The following is a 25,526-nucleotide window of genomic DNA, read 5'->3' on the forward strand; positions in this document are numbered from 1 at the left end:
TGTTTGAGGCAGTGTGTGAAAGATCAATGCATACAAATGTTTACTGATACTCAGCCAAATCTTAATAGTGTGTGTAGCAAGTCTAGGTTGTATGGTAGCTGCCTGCACTGATGTAATGTGCTGATATGAAAAGGCTAAAGTCCAAAACTAAACAGAAGAATTGGCATTGAAAAACGGGACAGGTTTTTTCCTATTGATTTGGCATTGAAAAACGGGACAGGTTTTTTTCCTATTGTAATTGTAGAGTCACCCTGTATATCAGATGGAAGGTCCAGCTGGTGTATGTATCATGATTCTATTAGCTCAAATCACCATATAGAGATGTGGTCTTATACAGGTATACGTGCACCCTGTCTCAGCTACAGTTCTAACCCTTTGTAACTGAGGGAATCATTGCCAGCTCGCATATGTTATATATAGTTTGTGGGTGAGCACAGGGAGCACTGTCAAAGTTGTAGCAGTGCTGGACACCTCTTTAAGTGGGTGTATCAAGGAGTGCACGATCTAGATATCAAGTGAAGATGCCATGAGAAGCACTAAACATTTCAGCAGTACTGTTAGGTAATACAAAAGTAGTGGTGTGTCGGCAAAGACCCTTATATCATTACTTTTATTTTTCACAAAATAATCCCATTGTTAAATGTTGCCACACAACTAAACAAAACCACATGATGCCCTATATAAAAACGAACATGCGTCTTACGGTAAATGTTCAAAGCTGGGGAATTAGTCAGTTGTTTAATATAATGACAAAACAGTGTCTCGGCAATCACCAACTCAGGTGTTATACTGTATATACTCAAAAAGGCAATGGCCAAAACGTCAGCATCACAAATATGGTCTCTCTTTTTAGTTCTGCCAGACCTACAATTTTGATCGGCTGCCTTAAAGTGATATCACACACATCGAGCTGAAATGAACAAGTGGTGCCTTCCCTGTTCATGCCAGACTGCCGGCGATCTCCCCTCTTCATTGGCTCACAGAGCACCATGTGACACGTCGTCCCATGCGAACACAATCTTGTTGTATCCCCTGCTAACTGACGCGCCACAGTGCGAAGTGGGACAACAAGAAAGGCGACACTGACGGGGCCAGGTAGAAAGGAGGAGGGACTGGTGAGAGGTCAGCAGTGGGGACCTAGCCTTAATTATCATCTGGAGCAGCAGATCAAAGGTCCTTCTGACTAAAAACTGGTAAAAACGCATGAAAGTGTCCAAAAGTGTCCACACAGGTCTTGTTAAGTTTATAAAAAACAGGTCTCCAATAGTTTTGAAACACTTCTCTGTCTCTGCATTGCCATTTGTTGAATTGGAATACTGTTTTATCTCAGCTAAGCTGTAGTGTGCAGAGGTGAAGCCTTCTGTTGCTAAAGGCTAAATAACCGTTATGTTTTGTTTTTAGCACAGATGTTGTCTGCAGTAGCACAGAGCTATAATCATCTGATCAATAGCAGCAGCTTCTTATCTGATCTATGGAAAGTCATATTATCATTCTCCAGCTTTAGCTAGATAGAAGCCACAGGTACTCCAAAGTAGCTCGTAGTAGCCAGGATGTACGGTACAATCTATGCCGCTGACAAAATAAGAAGCTAGCAGTTATGTTTTTAATAACATATGTAACCCTCTTTCCCCTGACTAAAGAGACTACTGGTTCTGCTGTTACCTGTTGGCTCACAGAAGGCCTAAATCTCTGCCTCTGGGAGCCTGGAGTGGTATATTGGTCGCCTCGGTGCAGTGCCTCCACCTGTGAGGGATCCCACCATAGTGGGAGGAGCCCCTCACAGGAACTAATAGTAATAGTAAACACACACGGTATATAATAAAACCTTTACTGAAGACACACATATAATATAATAACCCATACAACACAGTACAATGCACACCCAGCCCAGTATCACCAGTGAGTGTCCCAAAAGTACATTGGGTGCTAGGCACCAATACCCTGATGTCCTTTCCCAATATCCAGGCCCACCCAAAAGTGGAGTGAGTAGCGCTACCCCGTGAGCTGTTGGAGCACTTTGTTGATGTACCTGCCGAGTATTCCAATACTCAGTGTGGCCGACTTAACGATGAGGATCCGCTGACCCAGCTATGTCGTCGGCCGCGATGGTGATCCGCCTCCACGTGGTGTGAATTCCCGTCAGATGGTATCACCATACAGAGTCTCTTTTGCTGAGAGTGGTCTGGTCCCAGACCACAGGGCCACAAATCCTCACGCGGCGTCTTTCCTGATGGCTACTCTCACTACTGGCAGCTATTGGGGAAAGATCCCTGATGATGGGCGTTCCCTGAAGCAACCACAAGCTGAGCATGAGTGGGGCCTATCTGGGACCTAAAGGAGTGAGCTGGCTTTGTCTGAGTGCCACTGATACTCAGAAACTACCTTCCCCTTGTCTGTCCTGGCTCCAACTGCCAGTGAGAGCTCCTTCCCGCCAAACTGCCTCTCTCTTCTCACCGTGAGCCCTGCTCCCCTATTGGCTGTTATTGGTCACCTGATTGGGCCACCCCAGGGGATTCTGGGTATGTAGTTCCCCTGCGGAGCATTACAGAAGATAGCCACCGCAACTAGTGCACAGTGCACATGCGCCAGTTCTATAATGGCCGCCACCCTTCTCCTGCTCTTCTGCGCATTCGTGATCCATCTGTGTGCATGCTCGGAAAGATGGCGGCGCCCTTACCGGTATCCACCCCGGAGCTCCCGGTGACCCAGTCGCCCCTCTACTGCCTGCCACATGCAGCAGCAACTCCGCTGGAGCCGCCGATCACCGCCTGCAGCCACATTAGCCCCCCTGTCCCCGCATCGGAGGTTAGGGGGAGCAGGGGGACAAGGCTACACATAAGGCCGCGTCCATGTTTAGTGCTTGCGGGCGGAGGCGCGCTGAGGCGCGCTTCCGCTCGGCACTGAGCCCCTACAGCCGCAATGAGAGTGGCTTTAGTAGGGGCTTGCCTACGCTTCCGCGCGCTTGCGGAAGCTTAGGTCTTAGGAAAATTTAACATTTTCCCGCTTGCCGGAGCGCACGGCCGGTCACGTGAGCGGTTCGCCCAATGAGGGCGAACCAGCTCCGTGACGTCACTGGCCCGCCCCCCGACACGCCCCCGGACAGCGCGCGGACCAAGGCCAGGGAAAGCACCCGCTTTCCCTCAGCCTCCGCGCGCCTCAGCAAGCAAGAAGGCACCCTGGACGTAGCCTAAGACAGATAGAGAGAAACCTAACTCAACTTTCAGAGGCTGTATCTTTAACTGTTAATGCAATGTCTTCATATTTAATGTATAACCCATTTCACCTAATGTAATGCAATGTCTTTATTTCAAATGTATAACCCTGTTCACCTAATGTACCCATGTAATTGTAACCATGTATCTGTCATCATAACTCAGTGCCCAGGACATACTTGAAAACGAGAGGTAACTCTCAATGTATTATTTCCTGGTAAAAAAGGTGACTGCTACCTGGGATAGAGAAGATATCAAAAAATGAACTAGGGTGTACATACTGTACAAAAAAAAAATCCCTGTGTGGTACACACCAACAAAAATGAAATTAGTCGGTAGTAAAACTCATCCTTTTATTAGGCATGGTTAAAATAAATACAGCATTAATAAACATAGAACAGTGCTTAAAAACTAAAATGAAGTGAAAGCATGTTTGTCCCTAATTAATTAGCCATAGCATTGGTTGTAATAACCACGTATTACGCGTGTGTACACAATAGCGGTAGGCTTGGCTCAGCCAGAGCACAATTATTTTGCCTACTGCTAATTATTAAAGTGAGCGAGTTTGGCTCGGGGTCTCTTGAGATAAGTGAACCGAAGGATAGATACAGATCAGTATATTAGTAAATACAGTATGTGTCGTTCTCTTGGTATTGGCTGATTGTTGTTAATGAAGGCGAGGGAAACTCTCTCAGTAAATGGGATGTTTAGTGTCCGTTTGGTGTATGTTATTACATTAACCCTTTAGACTGGAGGGCAGTCTGTCCTGTATATAAGGGTATTGGATGGCTCTGTTACCTCTGCCTATTGCTGAGTAAGTATGCAGATGTCGCTCTAATAGCAATGGGAGTAATTATAACTAGGGCTAGTGCCCATGGCTGTAGAAAAAGGATTTGGTGTAGTTTTAGTTTCTCTCCTAACTAGGAGAGCGAATACACAAACGTACCTAATGAGTACCCTGCTGCGGATTTAAATTCACAGGGTGTCAGTGTAATGGCCGCCCGTGTGTGCAGCCGCCACATGAGTGGAACACAAAAATGAGCAGGCAGGTGATATTGCAGAGCAGAGCGTAAAACTGTATGAGTGAAGCTGGTTCCGTACCTGTCATCACACAGGCGTGTCAGCGGTATGCCGGCATGGAACCCCCTTGTGCAGCCGCCACACAAGTGAGACGCCGTGAATATCATGGCAAAATGGCATTTGTTATTTCTGGCGTTCGGTACAAAATGCTCAACCTTCAGTCTCATCAGACGGTCACCATTCAATTACAAAATTAACTATTAATTGGTGGGTGTATATAAGACCTGTATTTAATTTTAAAGCAAACATGTCACTTATTTGTGAATTTATTATGTCGTCACTGTTTACACTTCAATAATATTAGCTTATGAATGGAAAATCTGCATTATCATGTATTTATTACTGTATATTTAAATCAGTTTCCAAAGGGTGTCTTTCACTGATTGTATCATAAGGAAATATGTCATAATTTTCAATCAGAATGTCCAAATAAATTAGCATTCTTTTTTTATTTGCTTAAATGTCCACAGCAATATCATGTCCATCATGTTTTCAAAGACCATTAGGGATACTAGAGAGGTTAGGTCATAAAACACATTAAATTGTTTTAAAGGAAGTGAAAGTTGACTATTAGACTAGCTATTCTATTAAACACGAGCCAACATAAATATAACAATGCGGAACCCATTTCCTTAGTATCTTACATTCCAGAGTGTGCGGCTGCACATGATTACATATTGCTTCAGTACTTCTGAAGTATGTCTTTACAGGAAGCTCTGTATAACTGCATAATAAAGTCTTTCTATACAATCAACTTTCAGTCTGCTGAAGAGAAAACCATGTGTCCTTCTCACCGGCAGGACAAACATAGTAATTTATCAAATTGAATTAACCAAATCCTTTTAAAATAACATATAATACATTAATCAATTCGTTAGGCAATCACAAGAGTTTTGGTCATGGAAGAACTTTGAGATAAATGATGCTATTGCATCTGGTCTCCCAACTTTTTCATTGCTCAGAGAGAGTACTTCTACACGTAAAGCAGCAATACTAATTTCCAACGTTTTTCTTCTTCTTTTCTTATTTGTATATATAAAGCATGAGGCAATGTATAATTCTACATACTGTACATACTTAAGCTGGCAATCCTTTGATGCTCCAGTTATAAATCTGTCAAAATCCATGATAGAGGCTGCTTCAGTCAGTGTAAGGCTTGTATTATACTATGGGTTTGCGCACTAGTGTGCACGTGCACAGCAATGAAAGATACCTGTCTCCCTATGACAGTGTATCCACTGCTGACACGCGCACGGCAGACAACGTAGGTGCGGCAGCTTGGTGGAAATACAAAGAAATTTGTATTTTCGAGCGGCTGCCATGCCACGTGACACTGTGAGCCAATCACAGTGAGGCCTACCGTTGTGACGTCATGGCCACGCCTCCTAGCCGCGAGTGTCACCGTATGGCCTTTAGGCACTAAACGCGTGCGCAACTTTGTGCGCCTGCACACACGCCTGCGCTTAGTATAATACATGCCTAACTCAGATGCTACAATGTATCTTTATATTACTAAGGTAAAATTATCTATTGTTACACTTTACAGCTCAAACTGCTGGGAACATTTGCAACAAATTATCACCAACAGGAATATGTTGCAGCGATCTTGCACTGCTTGGGCAGTGAGTTGAACCCGGCTGTAGAAATCAAAGGATGCTTCAAAACTCAAAAAATTTAATTAAGAGTTGAAACAAAACAGTCACTCTTATCTAATACTACAGAAGTGATTTATATTAAAATATATATATATATATATTTTTTTTTTTACATTATATATATATAATATATATATAAAAAATGTCACGCTTTGCTGCTTTAACATTCCAATACAACCAACAACTAGAGATCAGAATGAGTAAAAATTTGATTAGCTCGTATTTTTTTTTTTTTTCTTCAATTTTTTTAAAAATAAAATTCTAAAAAAACAAAAGAATTAATTTAAATTTTCTAAAATTCTCAAGTTTTTTTTTATATGCTTTGAATTTTTTTTTCAGTTTAATATTCTCCACTTTTCTTTTTTACATTTCAATATAGTTTTTATGTAACACATTTTCAGAAAAAAAGAAAATGTCTAAACCAAAACATGTTCATTTGATATTTCTGCTTGTACGTGCTCTGCTGATTGGATGGGAAGTATGGTCACACAATAAGTCCATGCAGCTCGTTTTATTATTGTTTAAAAAATATATATATATATATATATATTTTTTTAACTCCTCTGTGGTTTCACGAAATCCCCAACACTGCATCGGGCAGTTTATCTGCTCACCAGACACAACATGAAGACAGTGCTTGACCCAGCGGCCAATAGAAAATATGTGACGCCATCGAATGACATTGCAGCTTTCTATTGGTGGCTCAGCCATGTTTGCTCACGATGGCCACAGTTGTAGTTCTTTTGTGTGTCAAAACCAGCACAAAAAAACTACAAATATGTGGAGAACCGAGGGGTCTCTGGATATTGGATGTTGGGGACCATGGATGAGTTCCAGGGCTTCTCCAGGTAAGCTTAAATAATATATGTCCAATAGAGACAATCACCCCATGCCATCTTTTTATTTAAATTTTTTTACAGGATTGGGACCCGGGGAGAGGGTGCCGCCAGAGCTAAATTGTGCTATTTTCAGCTCCAGAGACCCTCAGGTTCACAAGATATTTGCTGTTGTGACTTTCTACTGGAATAAAATTGGGCAGCCTCTTTACCCCCTGGAGGAAGATTTAAACCCAGTAATTTACCGGTAAGTATCTCAGGAAATAGGGCGTGCTCTGAACTGAAAACAACGCAGTTCAACTCCAGGGAACCCACTACTTGCCATCCTGTAAACAAAACGGGGGCTAAGAAATGAGTAGGGTGCACTGCTGCTGTAAACTCCCCCTGAAAATGAATAAGCTGCACTACATAATATTACTCAGTGTTTACATACGCTTTAAGCCTCTTACACTCTACACATGAAAATGAATATTAAAACTAGTCAAATTACAAACTATCATTAAATTATGAATCTCTGTCTTGTATCACCTTAATTAACTGCAGACTCACAACTAAATAATGCATTAATTATACAATGAACCTCCTCGGCATGTAATTTCTTCACTCTCAGTTGTAATATTCTTTTATATTATCTATACTTCTGATACCTCATGTCTATTACCACTCTTTCATCTGAAACATTTATTTCATAACTACAGAGCTTCTTTCATATTGGCATAATGCATTTCTGTATCTTAGAGAACACCAGGCACCCCACAATACAAATAAATGCAAGTCTAGGCACTGAGCTTCTTTATACAGTACATCTTGTGCCAGGTGAAAATATATGCAGGCAAATAAAAGGCGAGTTTGACATACTGCACCATTTACTGCTTGCAGCTCGCTCATTGCAAAATATTGGTTTGCTATTCAAGTTTTGAAAATTGATAGCAAATCAATTGCAACTGAGAATTACACCACCTTAAATCTGGTAGAGTTTTTTTAATGGTAGTCAAGGGTACAAAAATAACTGTCAGATACAAAACGTATTATCACATGTGTGTATTATGTAATGCAGTCCACATTTCTGCTATTGGCACAATCACAAGATGATGCCTCTGGCTGGAGCAGGCCACCATCATACACTGATGCGTAGAGACACATGATGCCACTGTGAATTTATTTTGCCCTTGATTACTATGATACATATGCCTGCTGGTGTTGCTCTGCATGTCTCCCAGATTTAGACTTGGATGTAAAGCCTTCAAGGCATAGGTTCTCTTTTCCATAATTTTGTATGAATGTGGGTTTTAAATCTGTATTCATTTATCAATCCGATTTATATTTTCAGTGTACATAGATTGTGCAACATACAAACAAAATAGTGCAAATGTTAACACCTGAAATGTTTATGATTACCACCCATTAAGGGAATCAGGAGCTATGTCCCTGTGAGGATTCACTCTGCAGCCAAGATGGCCGATGGACCAGGGCCCTGTCACCCAAAGGTAGGTAACCGTGACGGAGTGACGTCACTATGCAGAAGTGCCTGGTGGAGAGACACACGAGCACGATCAGTGGGAGATTACTGACAACAAACTACTACTAACCAGATAAGGAATACGTTACCACTAGCTACTACATGGGATAATATACCAATGATGTTGGCATGTTTGGTGCTATTTATGCATTCCCCATAGCTTGTGTGTGGAGCCTCTATTAGCACTCATACTAATACAGAGTGTGATATACTGCATATACTGATATGTATGCGTGCAGGTTCAGGGACTCAATTTCTCTCACCAGCTTTTGGCAATTTTATATGCTTTGAATATTAACTCACTCACAGACATGAATATTCTTAACCATACTAGAGTATGGGGCAAATCACTGAGGCTATAACTGGATACGGTCGAAAGAACCGTGAATCGAGGCTTTACTATATTGCTAGAATATGCCTCAGAATAACAAGTGATTTAAGTACCCTCTAGAATATTTATATTCCTATTTAGAAGGGGGGCATGACCAGTAAGGGGTTAATGGCATATGTTACACCACAGGATTGATGCTATTAAGTGATGCCATAACTGGATGCGATTTTATGAGCCGTGCCTTGAGACTTTATAGATACATTATTATAATGTGCCCAAAAATACACTAAAGTCAACAGACACTGATACATTGTCATTTATTCAGAGCACTTTGTATATACATTGTATACTAGTTCTGTTACCCTCAGGAGAGTAATGACATACAAGTGTAATCTCCTTGTGATTTAGAAGGTACTGTGTATTACATGTAAGATACAAGAGGCCTTATATACTCTCTGTAATATTTTGTGACCCAGAATACCAACTTTAATGGGACATGAATAACTACTTTTTTGTAGATTATTTCAGCATAGATTTATTGCTGCAGTGTAATACAGTGAAATAGCGTGTTGAATCATAAGATCTGATTACATTCACACTTATCTGATATGTGCGCAAATATTATATTTCTCGCACAATTACAGTAGCATCATGAATGGATGTAATAGACAGTAACTAAGTGCCAATACTCATGGTGCACGTCACGAATACACGCTTAGCAGAGTGATTTAACCCCATAGGGGCATGATATTTAAAATGTTGTAAATTTTAAAGCTATATTGTAATTTCTATCACAACCCAGTTGGTGTATATCATACACATTTGTGCATATTGGTAGGTGTTATTATTAATCCCGCTCCACCATATATGTTTTAGTAAAGAGTTATATTTATAGCTGCCTGCTAGTAGTGGGCAGATATCTGTGTGTATAACACAACTATCCAACGCTGAGAAAGGGTTGTGTACAGTAGTTCCCACTAATACAGTGAAGAACTCCATTAACTTTAGATACTATACAATTGGCTTATCTCCAGCTAATGCGAGTAACATTTGATAAAGAGTGTTTCATTGGTTAGCCAGTGGTTTATACGGGACAGGTCATGGATTATTAACACCTGATCCCTTCATACTATTTTTAATAGTCATTAAAAGGCTTTTATATCACTTTTCATATTATCTACTGCGTCACAGTGAGTGCATGCTGTAGGGTTTCTTTCTTCTCTTTATTTTATTCCCCTCACACCCAAACTAAGATGTCCACCTAAACAGAAAGTCAGCCTCTCTCTGACTGATTGTATGCACCTGCTCCAGGACTTTAATAGCAGCCAGTTGCTCCCAGCTAGTGCCCGTACAAAGTATTGTTATACTGGGTGTGCTTACTTGTGCTGTGTTTCTCCTGTCCTTTATATTGACCTTGCTTGTGACTTGGCATTCTACTCTGTCTGCCTCGACCACAGAACTGTGACCTGACCATTCTTGCCTGCCGCCCGCCTCGACCTCGACTATTCTTGCCTGCCTTGATCCGGAACTGGACATCACCGCCCATGCATTTCTAGGACTCTGATCCCAGGCCAAGGTTGGCGTATTGCACCGTACCTCTACTCTGCGGGTTAACTTGCAGACAGCAACGTTATAGAACTTCTGAATAATAGTCATTTATTTATTGGTGTTTGGAAGGTGCTGAACTGTGGGGCTAAATATTCCTAATATTTGGAGAGATCAAATACAGTTTTCGGTTGTTTTCACAAAGAGGAAAAAGGAATTGCTATGCAGACACATGAAGGAAATGGATTTACCACAATTAGTAACAGCCTGTTGGAACAGTGCAGTGTCACTTAAGAAAAAAGAAAACCAATGAAGAAGTTTGGTAATTGTTTATAAACCAGAAATAGCACAGTACAAACCTCAATTGTAATCGGACCAGATTTACGAATACTCCTTATTGAAGATTGAAGATTTTTAGCATGGCATAAGGCAAACAAAATTCAAAAGATGAGGAAACTATGGGCCTATGCTATTTGCGTGTTTTTTAAGCGTTGCTATCACGGTATTCAGAAAGCCTTGATTACCTGCGTTAGCAAAATTCTCAAAACGGGCGAGTAGCTGGCGACGTGATGATGGCTTCTCTAAAAGGCCAAATCCTGCGATTTCTTTCAGCTGCAGATAGAGCTGCACAGAGAGAGCAGCCTCTCCCTGCGCATATCTCGCCAGTGATCAAATATTTTTTAATATAAAATGTAATACTAGTGTAGATGAGCAGGGTGTCTCCGGAGTAGAACTTCGTGTTGATTTCAGGTCCTGGCACCCCATGCTTCCTGAAATACAGGCCCCGTTATGGGGTGCCGGTATCTCCTATGCATGTAAATGTCCTGTGTCACGTGACCGTCGGAATAAAATGCATAGAAGATACTGGCACCCCATAACGGGGCATGTATCTCAGGAAGCAGGGGGTCCGCGGACCTCAAATCAACACCGTTCTGCTCCGGAGACCCCGGCTCATCTACACTAGTATTACATTTTATATTAAAACAGCTGCTACCCACAATAAACATTAAAAACACAACACTAATACCCACCTCCTCTACCCCCACATGATTGATACCAGAGGCCACAGGTGTCCGGGGGTCCTCAGGTGGTCCCCTCTGGCCTGCAGTACCAATCCTGTGGCAAAAAAATAAAAAGTGCAATACATTGAAATAAATGTACCCCCCACTCTCCCCCCCCCCCCAACACATACAGTACAGTAATGGGCAAAATAACTATTATCCAGACATGGATAATAGCTTGTTTGCCCATTATAAAATAAAACATTAGCCAGCCAGCATAAATAAAGTAAATAAACCTTTCAACTTACCTCTGCCATCATGAAGGGCGTCCTCGTCAGCATACTGCAGGTCCATGTCCTCCGATGCCAGCAAGAATACATGAAAAAATACAATCTAATGGTCCCTAACTCCTTAATCACATTAGTGGTTAATAACCGCTATAGTAAATAAGGGGTTAACCCACCCTCCACCGCTACCCACCCGGGATGCCTAACTACCCACCCCGGGACCACTATACCTACCCATTAATTGGCATAGTGGTACATCATACCCATATAATATGGGTATGATAAGCCACTATAGCAGTCAATGGTCACCTTAATAAAAAAGCATCTAGGCCAAAAATACACAATAATAAAAGTTATACACAAGCACCTAAACACCCCAATTCAAAAAATAAAGGCACTAGCCAACAATTAAATAAATAAAAGCACTAGCCAACCAATCAATTTAATAAATAAAGATTCTAGAGCCAAAATAGGCCTCGATAACCTAATCGCGGCTACTAGAATTACACGAGTTTCAGAACGTGCCGATAAGTGGCTTATCGCTGCTCACCCGGCGATCTTTTTTTGACGGCTGAAAAATTTGGCGATTCATTCCTTTATTGCCCACTTTCCGAGGCTTACAGAATCGCAGTAGGCATGTTGTCTGATAAGTGCTCGATAAGTGGCTTATGAACGCTTATAGCATAGGCCCCTAAAACTGCAAAGACCCACTTTAGATTGTTTACAAAAATCATTTAAAAATACTTACAGTTCTCTAAATTTTTCTTTTTTTAAAGGAGTAATTTACCAATATTTAACCCGTTAGGCATGGATCTGCAATTAGTTGACTTTGGACATAAGTGAAAAATGAGCCTCATCACTAAAAATTGTAGCGTGTGCATCACTAGAAATTGTAGCGTGTACAGATGTAGCAGATGTAATGGCATCAGTTATCACGCAGTAACACACAAAATTGTACAATTTGGAATGTTACTGCTCCATTTACTTGCATTGGAATTCGCACGGAAACAGTAAACCAAACAATAATGCATTCAAACATGTGCAAGGGGTAAACCCGTGATAACGGGCGCAATAACATCTGCAACATCTGGAATTCTCCATTCATTGCTATATAACTTAGATCATTTCTCTAACCAAAACAGTATTATCATGCCTGCCTTAGTAGTATAACCTAATAATTAGCAAGCATTGTATGCCTTACCAGCCTTCTTCTCTCTTCCTCTACAGCAATTAGTAGGCGGGCAAACTCTTTCAGGGACTGAGCTACAAGAAAGGAAACACGGTTAATTGCATGTATCCATTAGTTGACAAGAAGAAGTATTATAATACAAGAATAATAGAATAATTTTACATGCAAATAATTTTTTGTTGTTGTTAAAATGTGTATGCCAATAATTGCAGCTGTGCGCTTTACAACACTGACCACAATATCACACAATGGTGGCTGAACTTTCCTGAAACGACATCTGTATTAGAGTGAATCATATTGATTTTATGCTCTGGTTTGTGTCTGCTTCTGGATGGATAGTACTGTGCTACAGCCCAACTACTTGATTATTTACAACAAAACCCAAACAAATAATGTGGATTGGAAATTAACTATAAATGCATATGCCAGGATTGGCCAACTCCAGTCCTCAAAGGCCACTAACAGGTCAGGGTTTAAGGATATCCCTGCTTTAGCACAGGTGGCTCAATCAGTGGCTCAGTCAAAGACTGAGACACTGATTGCGCCACCAGTGCTGAAGCAGGGATATCCTTAAACCCTGACCTGTTGATGGCCCTTGAGGACTGGAGTTGGCCACCCCTGGCATATACAGTCCTGTAAGAGCTGACATTTTGCTAGAGTAATAATACAAACTTTGCATGCCATAGTTAAATATTATACCATTGCAATTTTATAGATACATTTATGGGACGGCTGTCTGTTTCATATTAAACCTCAATTTGTAGAGGCTTAAAACATTTGAATAAAAAAGGGTGTGTCAGAATCACTGACAGCTTGGCTTATGTCCAGGGCCGATTTTGTTCATTACAAAATGTAGGCCCAGATCCACAAAAGGGATTATCATGCCTGCCTTAATAGTATATATAGTATGCTTTATCACACCTTTAATCCCATTTAGGACAAAGGACAAAGTTAAACAGTTTAAAGATGACAAAGGAGGAATGTACACGTGACAAGTGGACAAGATAACAATCACAAATGCAGAATACAGGCAAAAACTGATGTCATCAAACAGTGCAAGAATATGCAGTGGGACAATGCATTACCATTATGCCCTGCAATGTTCCATATATTTCTGTAATTGCACATGCAAGCAAGGTGTCTACATTCCTAATTACATGAGAACCATTATTTTCAAACACTGTGCATCACAACATTAACTTGTGTATGAGGGATAAACAGATTTTGTTTGTGGTCCTGGCAATAACATTGCTCTCTCAAAGTCAATGACGAAAACCATGAAGAGTGAGTAGAACAGAGTAAATCAGAAGCCAAAGCTGCAGGCCCTTTGTGTGCAAATGCCCCAATGATGTTTCATCAAAAAATGCCCTGCTACTTTATTTTGGTAGGTTCCGGAAAACAGGGCTAATTTGCACCATTATTATTTTTGTACTTTCTATCATATTTTGACGTGCTACAGATATTTTATTTTTGTTTCCTGCATGAAGGGAATGATAAAATATATTTACCCAGAAGCATGTGTGTTTTTCCTTTACATGGCAATAACTTTGGTATAAATGCTTCCACAATACATACACACGTAACCCCTCGTTTTACCCTAAAGGCCAGGTCCCCAGTGGCCACGGCTGCATGTGCGACAGCGTGTGCACTGCACACAAGGCACAGCCCTCTATGGGGCAGACCATAGTCGACGTGTGTGCGTGTGCGCACAAGCCGCAATGCGCTACCGCTTTGGCCAAAAGACAAAACTTTTGTCTTTTGGCACGGCGGCCAAGCATTGGCCATGTCACGACGGCGGTTCAGCCAATGAGGGCGAACCAGCCGTGTGATGTAATGGCCGTGCCCCTGCCACGCCTCCCCATCGCACATTGACAGGAGTCCACCAGGTCGCGCTGCTGCCGGGAACGAGCACCGCCAGGCACCCCAGTGCGCACTGGAGCCTTAGCCTAAGACTGACTTCTTGGTGCTAAGGTGTGGGCCCAAGTGCTATCCCACTTGATGGGTGTGGAGCCAGAGGTTGGACACAGGGCTTTAAATAAGCAGTACGTATTTATCAACCCCTATAACAAGGCATCAATTCAGACATGTGATCCTCTAGGGGAGAATCATATACAGTGGGGTGAAAAATTTGCGAATCCAATGATAAATACAAAAATTCCATAGTTTTTCTATGATAACCTTCTTGAATCTAAACCAGTCTTAAATATCCAATAGGGTTTATATTAACCAATTCTATGTCTTTTGAAACAAAATTATGTATGAATTAGACAGAGAATGAGTAATTAAGAGTCAGGATATGTGCAAAATTAGACCATGTGACTGCGTAATGCTAAAGACCTTGAGAAAGCGCTCTGTGAAGCGTGAAACGTTGGTAGGGCTCTCCATTGCCCTGTTTTTCCATGACCAATAAATAATCTTTTTATGGGATACGCACCCTCCTTTCTACTTTTTTGATACCCACAGTAGTGCTCTTCCAGTTTTTCTCCTTCTCTATGTGCAAAAGTAAGTGAAACCCTGGTTTTATCAGCTAAATTAAAGAGGATAATTAGAATCAGGTGTTTAAATAATTAGGTAAATATTAGGTTCAGGGGTGAATTTTGGAGGCCCCACCCTATAAAAAGATCAGAAACGTTGTGAGTTTGGTCTTCACCATACAGGTGTGGAACACGTCTTGCCACGATCAAAAGAAATCTCTGAAGACATCAGAAAAGCAGATATTGATGCACATCAGTCTACAAAGAGTTACAAAACCATTTCTCATTTACTCTACCCAGCAGCGGTCGTGCTACCAAATTTTCCAAGAACAACCGGGAAATCGTGCAGGAAGTCACAAAGAACCCCAGAGTAACATCCAAGGATCTGAAGGCCAGTCTAACCTTGGCTAATGTAAGTGTTCATGACTCAACTATCAGGAAAAGATTGAACAAGAATAGTGTTCATGGAAGGATATGAGATAAGGTATATGCTGCACACCAAACAAAATTGGTAAATGAAAGTAATACAGTTACCGGTACTCCTGCGAGTGAGTGAAAGCCTGCAGAAACTCCAGAAGTACATGAACATGGGCAACGCAAAGCACAACGGATTTGTCAATAATCTAATTTATTTTAAGCCAGAAACATCACAACGTTCACTTGATAAAGACCACTAGGTCGAAACGTTGTAATGATTCTGGCTTAAAATAAATTAGACTATTGACAAATCCGTTGTGCTTTGCGTTGCCCATCTTCATGTTCATGGAGGGACAGTCAGGAGGAAACCACTGCTCTCTAAAAAGAACATTGCTACCAGTAAGATGTGTGCAGAGGTACATATAATGGAGACCAATTTGGGTGCAATTCTATCTTGGCTTTATTGAGCCTGTTCCTTTATCAATGCAAAACATACAAAAACAACAAAATAACAAACCCCTATCCCTTTGTAAGGGCTAACTTACTTCCCCAGAAACAAAATAAAAAATGCGCTCAGGACTGTGATATAGTGAAAAACGAAGTGATATAAATAAACAATTTAAGGTGAATCTATAATGTGATATACATTAAACAATTAATAGAGTGCTGTGTTCAACAACCATAAATTTAAACCTGTTACTAGGTATGTGATGGGGGTATGCTGCTGTATTCTGTGGACTGGCTCCACAAACCACACACACTAGATAAAAACAAAAGAAAAGAAAGCACAAAATCTCATGGTGTAGTATTTAAAAAATGTATTATGTGATAGCAGGTGAGTATCTCACGTACATCAATTTAGATTTTTAAAGCATAGCATGTTATGGACATGCTACCACTCTGCACTGACTGTCGTGTTGTACCGGAAGGGGCTGAATGGAAATGTCCGTGAGGATAATTGCCTCGGAATAAACTTCAAAGTCCAAAGATACAATCAAAGTGGCACTGGAACGCGCCTTCCAATGCGTTTCATTATAGAGAAACTTCGTCAGGGATTCTCTACTCTATAACGAAACGCGTTGGAAGGCGCGTTCCAGTGCCACTTTGATTGAATCTTTGGACTTTGAAGTTCATTTCGAGGCTATTATCCTCACGGACATTTCCATTCAGCCCCTTCCGGTACAACACGCGACAGAACTCTGGTGACATCATCAGAAGTCTGCTGTATACCGGACGTACGCATACAGCGAGGAACAGAGTGCTTCCAGATTGAAGCAAATATCCCCTTCTTACCTGGCGACTTACACACCAGCAGAAGTTGCAGAGACGGCATCTTGTGAGAGAGAGGAACTTACCTCATCGATTGGTCTGACTGTCATGTGCTGTTGCGGTATCGAAGTGCAGAGTGGTAACATGTCCATAACATGCTTTAAAAATCTAAATTGATGTACGTGAGATACTCACCTGCTATCACATAATATATTTTTTAAATACTACACCATGAGGTTTTGCGCTGTCTTTTCTTTTGTTTTTATTTACTTCCCCAGACCCTATCTGTAGGACTTGAGGAATATTCCCATTTCCAGCCTATCACCCCAAAATCTCAGGAAGTATCTTAAGCAGGTGGCCCTCTATGTCAGTCTCTGGCAGGTTCCTGAGTCCTCTGTGTTCAGGAAATATAAGTCTTTGGGTGTCTGGGTGTCCTGATCTCAGCCCAGCTTGGCTGAATCCGAAGATATCACTCAATCTACGGATACAACGTTTGGGGTATCCCCTAACTCCGGAACCCCGCTACATAGACACATTCTGCAAGGACTTTCTCCGCCAAACCCACCCTGAAACAGCCTAGAAATCTCCCGATCCCAGCATCCCAGTAAAGGCAAAAATCACATAATTCTTTAATGTCGCAAAATCAGTATACAGTTGCAGTAATACATTTTTGACATCTGGGTCCCAGAGCTTACACTCTAAGACCCTAAAACACGGGTCAGGGTTAACCAAGTGGGCTTGACCTTTATTATAAGCCTGGTTAACCCCTTCACTGTCACAGAGGTACAGAGGCATCTGGCCCAGCCATGTTACACTTGGATTCGAACATTGGTTCCGAAGTATGACGAGGACATCCGAAGTTCGGATTCAAACCCGCAAATCTGCCGTCCTTAATTGTAAGCCTTATATTAGATTAAGTATTTCTATAATACCTTACTGAAAACACAGATCATAATGGCAATGCTATGGTAACGGGTAAAGGCAGAATTCAGGTATTTTATATAATTTTAATAATAAAACAATTAAAGAAATTGTTTTTTTTTTAGTTGTTCCTGCATAAAGTAATAAATGCATTTTGGAGCACTACAACTGTGCAATACATTTTTTTACTGTTGCACTTGTCAATATAATTGGCTATTGACAATATAATTATTCCTCAAGGAAGAAGGCAGTACCAATTTTTTCTTTATTCAGTATTGTTTGTACATCAGACATTTTTTTTTTTTAATAAAGCTAAAACTTATTTTAGATTAAGATAAAATTTACGGTGTTGCAGAAAACATTACTGTTAACCTTCTTTTTATAAACAAAGATACAATTAAAGGGTAAAATCTTAATTTAATTAAGATGTGCTACCACAGCACTGGATTTATGAACACTTTACTATGAAATATTGTATGGAGACACCTTTTAATATGATGTGTGTGTACTTTGTAACACTAACATACTGTGCAGCCAAATTGACAACTACGGTATCATGAGAGCTAATTTAATTTTAACTGGCAGCAAACTATACTTATATATCACCTCTTGCAGCTGCAATGATGAAGTGCTAATTCAATGTCGTGAAAATGGGACATATCCTATTTTGTGGTAATAATTTCATTGCAATGAAATTAAGGTTGGGATCACTCACAGGCGTGAACGTATTTCCACGCTATTAATTAGGTAAAACTAACAAAAAATTTGACCATTTTTTCTCACAATAGTTTTAACAAGTTAGTTGGAATAATACATGCTAATAAATACAAAAAACAGGCCATATAAAGCTTAACAAGTACATTTAGTAATCTGCTTGCATTCACTCAGCTTTGCTTGTCAGACAATGTGCCGAATTTCTGCATTTCGATCATTGCAGCAGTGGGCAGGGACTATTTAGTATTTAGGTAATATATAATAAACTGTACGCCAAAGTATATAAGATGGTGTGTAATGTTACCTGAACTGATTCTCTAAACAAAATGAAATAAAACTACTCTGGCCTAGAAAATTTTAACAGATATGAATAAATATACCAACTAAAATCTTTGTTTTATGTGTATGTAAATAAAAATATGTTAGGGAAAGCAAAGTACAGATGGAGTCTTTCCTTATGTCCTAGCATCCAAGGGCATGGGAAGGAGCACATTTTGTAAAATCGTGGACCCTCCGTGGCGCAGTCCATATCTGGCTGTAATGGCCTATAGGATTAACACAGTGGGACCCTGTGTTTGAATGGGACTCGGGCTGTGTGAATCCTATTGGGCTGCAACTGTCTGTAATAGATGCACACTGAGTGAGACTGAAGCAGTCACTCTACCTGCGTGCCTCTAACAGGCGAGCGCGCAGCTTTTATAGTATTTTGAGGACACAATATTGTAGCAGGGGGTCTCCGGCGCGGAACCACATTAATTTTAGGTCCGGGTACCCCTTGCTTCCCAAGTTACAGGCCCCGGTATGGGGTGCTGTTTTCTCAGCCATGTTTAAATTCTCCCACGTCAAGGCCCACAGCCCATATTATGGGAATGGTGAACCACTGCGCCAATCAATTGGTTTATTGGCAAAAAATTTTTTTATTGAAATGTAATGTATTTTATTCAGTGCTAGTTTTATTATTTGTAGCTTGCCCATTCATTGCCATAGTGACACACCATGCACAAATTATGGGCATGGTTTACAACTGTGACAATCAATGGCTAGAGGGGTTGGGGGTAGTTGTCCAGGGGAGGTTGGTTAGGCCTCCCGGGTGGATAGCGAGAGGGGGGCTTAACCCCTTAATTACCCTAGTGGTTATTATCCAGATGTGGATAATAGGGATTTTGCCCATTACTGTACTGTACTTTTTGTGTTGGGGTGGGGGTCGGGGGGAGTTAGTTTAATGTATTGTATTGTGTTTGTATTGTATTGTAATATTTATTGAGGGTTCGGGGGTGGGTGAAGGGGGTAGTTGACCCAGGTGGGTGGTTAGGCTTCACATATGTGTAGTGGGAGTTACTACCGTTAAGGTAATTAAGGGGTTTACCCCTCCCGCCACCTTCCCGGTAGGCCTAACCACCCACTCTGGGGTAACTACCCACTTCACATACCCCCTCTATCCCCAAGAGCCGCAGGAGCCGCGAGGAGGTCAGGCCAGAACCGGAGATTCCATCTGTATGTGAGAAAAAACTCTGAATGTGTAGCCAGCACAAAGAAAGGCTAAAAAAACAATAGAACAGTTACCCAAGTGAGATATAAAGCAGAACGCTACTCACAAAATCCTTAGTGCAGTCTTTTCCACTTATTAAAGAGCAGAGAAGAATGCAACATTTAAGGACCTTTCATCATGTATGCAACAGTTGTTATTTCTCTTTAGCGTACATACAAAACAAGGATAGGGAGTCACGAACTTTGGCGGAAATTTCACACATTTCTATGTAGCCTCCCCTGCTATTTCAGTAAAGGGGTTAATGGCATTAATGCGTTATGTATTGCTGTGTGGGCTCATTCAGGTTTCTCCCCTCCCCATCATGTGATGTAGGATAACTATGCAGAAGGGACGGCCACTCCCTTGTACGTCTTGTGATCAGTGATGTCAGTATAGAAAGAAAGACGGGTATGTACAGCTCCCCCCAATGTTCTAGAAACAGGTTCTTTAGAATTCTGACTGCGGCCTCACCATGAGTACTGTGCATATGTTTGTGTGGAAAATGAGGGAAAGGAAACACCCTTTAACTTGCACTCAGTGTCTCAGTAGATATGATTATTAAAGTTAATACTTATTATTTTATTATATAAATTAAAAAAGGGGGGGGAAATAGCATGAACATCTAATCTTGATCATGTGCATACATTAGAACAACAAACACAAACATATATACAAACATAAACTGGAAGGGGACCTAATGAGCAACCCGTAGGTAGGTATTCAATCAATGTAATCAAGGCTCACATAGGTATAATACATGGAACCCCCGTTCCAGCACTGATTAAAAAACCTGTAGTCAATCAGACAGGTATCCAAGGCTAACAGTCATAATATTGTAGTGCTATGTGTAACCTGCAAGTGTTATCAATGGAGAAGTACACCTGCTTCTCACCACAGGAAAATAGACTTATTTGAATATATTTTAAGCCTAATAATAATAATTTCTAACCGCAATATTTAATAGCTTAAATCTAATCTACAGTGCAGCAGTGAAGAACGGCCCACAAAATGTGATTCGGTTGGCCCTGAGGCACGGGTCAGAGCCCGTATCAATTTATAGCCTCTTACACTAAGCTAAATGAACTGCACAAGGTGAGCAATAATAGTAAAATGCACGAGCACACAATGATAATAATAGTAAAGAAGCGCGGGGTGGGGTGAGAATCACTGGGAGTATAAACGCTGCAGTCAGCTACTAGTATTTCTTACAGCTGAGAGACCGTGATTCGTTATAGCAGTCTAGTTGGTCAGCTTCACAGCAAATCATGAAGTAGTAGCACAATCCCGCTTGCTATAAATGTTGTCCCATCGTCATGGCTCAAATATACATCAATAGTGTCAAAAAATCAAGCAGTATATTGGGTATGGCTACAGATTAGCAGATAATGTGATCCAAATGATCACACTATGTAGCATGTTGCCACCTTGTCTGCTAAGCTCGGCGTTCAGAGACGCTCACCACTCACCACCCGGTCGAAGCTACGTCGTGACGTCATGACGTTTGGCCTTGTTAGTCCCGCCTCCCACCTGACGCACGTTTCGCGGAGGCTTTTTCAAAGGTGGTGACGTGGGTGAGTATAGGGGGGTGTTTTATACACATTTGTGCTGTTGCAGGACCAATCGGATATCGCGGTTACTTTAGAGTTAGGAGTCCTGATTTAAAGGTACATAACAATAAAAGTTTGGACAAGAAGATAGATATTATGCTGAAACAAATTGTCAAATACTAACAGCATAGTTATATTACATCTTATATTCAAAGGATGTAAAGGTGATGTTAGCAGACAGATTTACAGCAGATATTTGGACAGTGAGTTAGTTATTGTGCTGTATTGAATTATCGAGTACTAGCAGCATTGTTGCGTCAGTTGTAATAAATCTTGTGCTTAGAGGGTGTAGAGGTCATATTAGTAGGTACATACTTAGGAAGCCATATCCACACATCATAACAATTAATGAAAGGGTACGCAGAGAAATAAATGTTGTGCTTCATATAAAGGGGGAGAACAGGAAACCCTCATTTATGCCGCCCGGTGTTAGGGTGCCCAACAGGTAGATCCATTTGGACTCCTTCTGCAAAATGAGGCGATTCCAGTCCCCCCCTCTAGGGTTAATGGGAACACTCTCGATACCCATAAACCGAAGGTTTGTTATGTCTCCTTGATGTGCTGCATGTATATGGTTGGCTAGGGGGTTATCAAGATGGTTCCTGATTGCTCCTAAGTGTTCCAATATCTGCTGGCGAAACTCTCTGATAGTTTTGCCGACGTACTTCTTTGAACACTGGCAAATCACTTGATATATGACCCCTCTTGTTCGGCAATTTATAAATTGTCGTACTGTGAATGATTTAGTATCATTCCAGTTGTAGAAGGTGTTGGTAAGTGATACATGGGGGCAGGCTTTGCAGCCACGGCATTTGAAATTGCCTACAGATCTATTAGCCAGCCACGTGTTTGATATGGTTGGGCGTAGATGGCTATGGACTAGCTTATCTTTCAGATTAATAGCTCTTCTGCTTACTAACGTTGGGGTTGATCTTAACACTTCCCTTAGATCCGGGTCTTCGGTAAGTATTGGCCAATGTCTACTCAAGATCGTATTTATTTCAGGCCATTGATTATTGAAAGTGCCCACAAATCTGATCTGGCCTGAAATAAATACGATCTTGAGTAGACATTGGCCAATACTTACTGAAGACCCGGATCTAAGGGAAGTGTTAAGATCAACCCCAACGTTAGTAAGCAGAAGAGCTATTAATCTGAAAGATAAGCTAGTCCATAGCCATCTACGCCCAACCATATCAAACACGTGGCTGGCTAATAGATCTGTAGGCAATTTCAAATGCCGTGGCTGCAAAGCCTGCCCCCATGTATCACTTACCAACACCTTCTACAACTGGAATGACACTAAATCATTCACAGTACGACAATTTATAAATTGCCGAACAAAAGGGGTCAGATATCAAGTGATTTGCCAGTGTTCAAAGAAGTACGTCGGCAAAACTATCAGAAAGTTTCGCCAGCGGATATTGGAACACTTAGGAGCAATCAGGAACCATCTTGATACCCCCCTAGCCAACCATATACATGCAGCACATCAAGGAGACATAACAAACCTTCGGTTTATGGGTATCGAGAGTGTTCCCATTAACCCTAGAGGGGGGGACTGGAATCGCCTCATTTTGCAGAAGGAGTCCAAATGGATCTACCTGTTGGGCACCCTAACACCGGGCGGCATAAATGAGGGTTTCCTGTTCTCCCCCTTTATATGAAGCACAACATTTATTTCTCTGTGTACCCTTTCATTAATTGTTATGATGTGTGGATATGGCTTCCTAAGTATGTACCTACTAATATGACCTCTACACCCTCTAAGCACAAGATTTATTACAACTGACGCAACAATGCTGCTAGTACTCGATAATTCAATACAGCACAATAACTAACTCACTGTCCAAATATCTGCTGTAAATCTGTCTGCTAACATCACCTTTACATCCTTTGAATATAAGATGTAATATAACTATGCTGTAAGTATTTGACAATTTGTTTCAGCATAATATCTATCTTCTTGTCCAAACTTTTATTGCTATGTACCTTTAAATCAGGACTCCTAACTCTAAAGTAACCGCGATATCCGATTGGTCCTGGAACAGCACAAATGTGTATAAAACACCCCCCTATACTCACCCACGTCACCACCTTTGAAAAAGCCTCCGCGAAACGTGCGTCAGGTGGGAGGCGGGACTAACAAGGCCAAACGTCATGACGTCACGACGTAGCTTCGACCGGGTGGTGAGTGGTGAGCGTCTCTGAACGCCGAGCTTAGCAGACAAGGTGGCAACATGCTACATAGTGTGATCATTTGGATCACATTATCTGCTAATCTGTAGCCATACCCAATATACTGCTTGATTTTTTGACACTATTGATGTATATTTGAGCCATGACGATGGGACAACATTTATAGCAAGCGGGATTGTGCTACTACTTCATGATTTGCTGTGAAGCTGACCAACTAGACTGCTATAACGAATCACGGTCTCTCAGCTGTAAGAAATACTAGTAGCTGACTGCAGCGTTTATACTCCCAGTGATTCTCACCCCACCCTGCGCTTCTTTACTATTATTATCATTGTGTGCTCGTGCATTTTACTATTATTGCTCACCTTGTGCAGTTCATTTAGCTTAGTGTAAGAGGCTATAAATTGATACGGGCTCTGACCCGTGCCTCAGGGCCAACCGAATCACATTTTGTGGGCCGTTCTTCACTGCTGCACTGTAGATTAGATTTAAGCTATTAAATATTGCGGTTAGAAATTATTATTATTAGGCTTAAAATATATTCAAATAAGTCTATTTTCCTGTGGTGAGCAGCAGGTGTACTTCTCCATTGATAACACTTGCAGGTTACACGTAGCACTACAATTTTATGACTGTTAGCCTTGGATACCTGTCTGATTAACTACAGGTTTTTTAATCAGTGCTGGAACGGGGGTTCCATGTATTATACCTATGTGAGCCTTGATTACATTGATTGAATACCTACCTACGGGTTGCTCATTAGGTCCCCTTCCAGTTTATGTTTGTATATATGTTTGTGTTTGTTGTTCTAATGTATGCACATGATCAAGATTAGATGTTCATGCTATTTCCCCCCCCTTTTTTTAATTTATATAATAAAATAATAAGTATTAACTTTAATAATCATATCTACTGAGACACTGAGTGCAAGTTAAAGGGTGTTTCCTTTCCCTCATTTTCCACTGTCTATTCATTCCCCCTATGCACCTCTGTCACTATGCATTTGTATTGCTAACCTAGCTGTAGCGAGAGCCCACTTCCCCATCCTCTTCCCTTTCCCTTTACTATTACCATATGTTTGTGTGTATAGATTAATGTATTAAGATGTGCCCTGTCACCCTTTGTTGTTCTCAGTTAAGGAACGTGCCCCTTTAAGTAAGCACCAGTAGTATGGGTCGAAGATTGTTATCACTATTGAATGGGAGGAAGCATTTAGTAAGGAGTTCTTACAGTTAGTAACTTTCGAGTGTGTTTGGATCGGCCCAACCGAAAGGTCCCTAATGCAATCCTGATCAGATAGGTATGGAAGAAGTATGCGGTACACAGTAGCAGGTTCCTAATTCAGCAACCAGATGTGTATTCAAGAGAGGTCCATTTAACATGGGGCATCACTAACTCTATGCAAAATAGTGTTAGTTTAACCCTTATTGTTAGGGTGACCAGATTTTGAAAATGAAAAACCGGGACACATTTTTTTTAAATATATATAACAGTTTATTTATTGTAGTACACTTATACTTTACTACCATTAGAGAGAGTGTGTGTGTGTGTGTGTGTGTGTGTGTGTGTGTGTGTGTGTGTGTGTGTGTGTGTGTGTGTGTGTGTGTGTGTGTGTGTGTGTGTGTGTGTGTGTGTGTGTGTGTGTACACCTCAATAATCGAACAAAAAAAAAACCCAGATGTGAATGATTCTGAACCCATTAACCAGTGTCTGGATGCCCCCTCTTCACAATTTCTAAAAGC

General features: G+C 41.1%; 1 protein-coding gene across 3 annotated transcripts in view; it reads right to left on the reverse strand.

Annotated features, from left to right (window-relative positions):
- The window catches only part of ARHGAP42 (Rho GTPase activating protein 42), a 407,208-nt gene that overhangs the window by 220,513 nt on the left and 161,169 nt on the right, over positions 1–25,526 (reverse strand). For 2 of the 3 annotated variants that reach the window (XM_075592450.1, XM_075592448.1), the window contains exon 3: positions 12,668–12,729. The exons of the other annotated variant lie outside the window; for it this stretch is intronic. In XM_075592450.1, the coding sequence (XP_075448565.1) occupies positions 12,668–12,729 (62 nt within the window). The remainder of the gene's footprint in view (positions 1–12,667; positions 12,730–25,526) is intronic. 3 annotated transcript variants of the gene reach the window in all.

The sequence above is a fragment of the Ascaphus truei genome, chromosome 3, assembly GCF_040206685.1.
Source record: "Ascaphus truei isolate aAscTru1 chromosome 3, aAscTru1.hap1, whole genome shotgun sequence".
Lineage (NCBI taxonomy): Eukaryota > Metazoa > Chordata > Amphibia > Anura > Ascaphidae > Ascaphus > Ascaphus truei.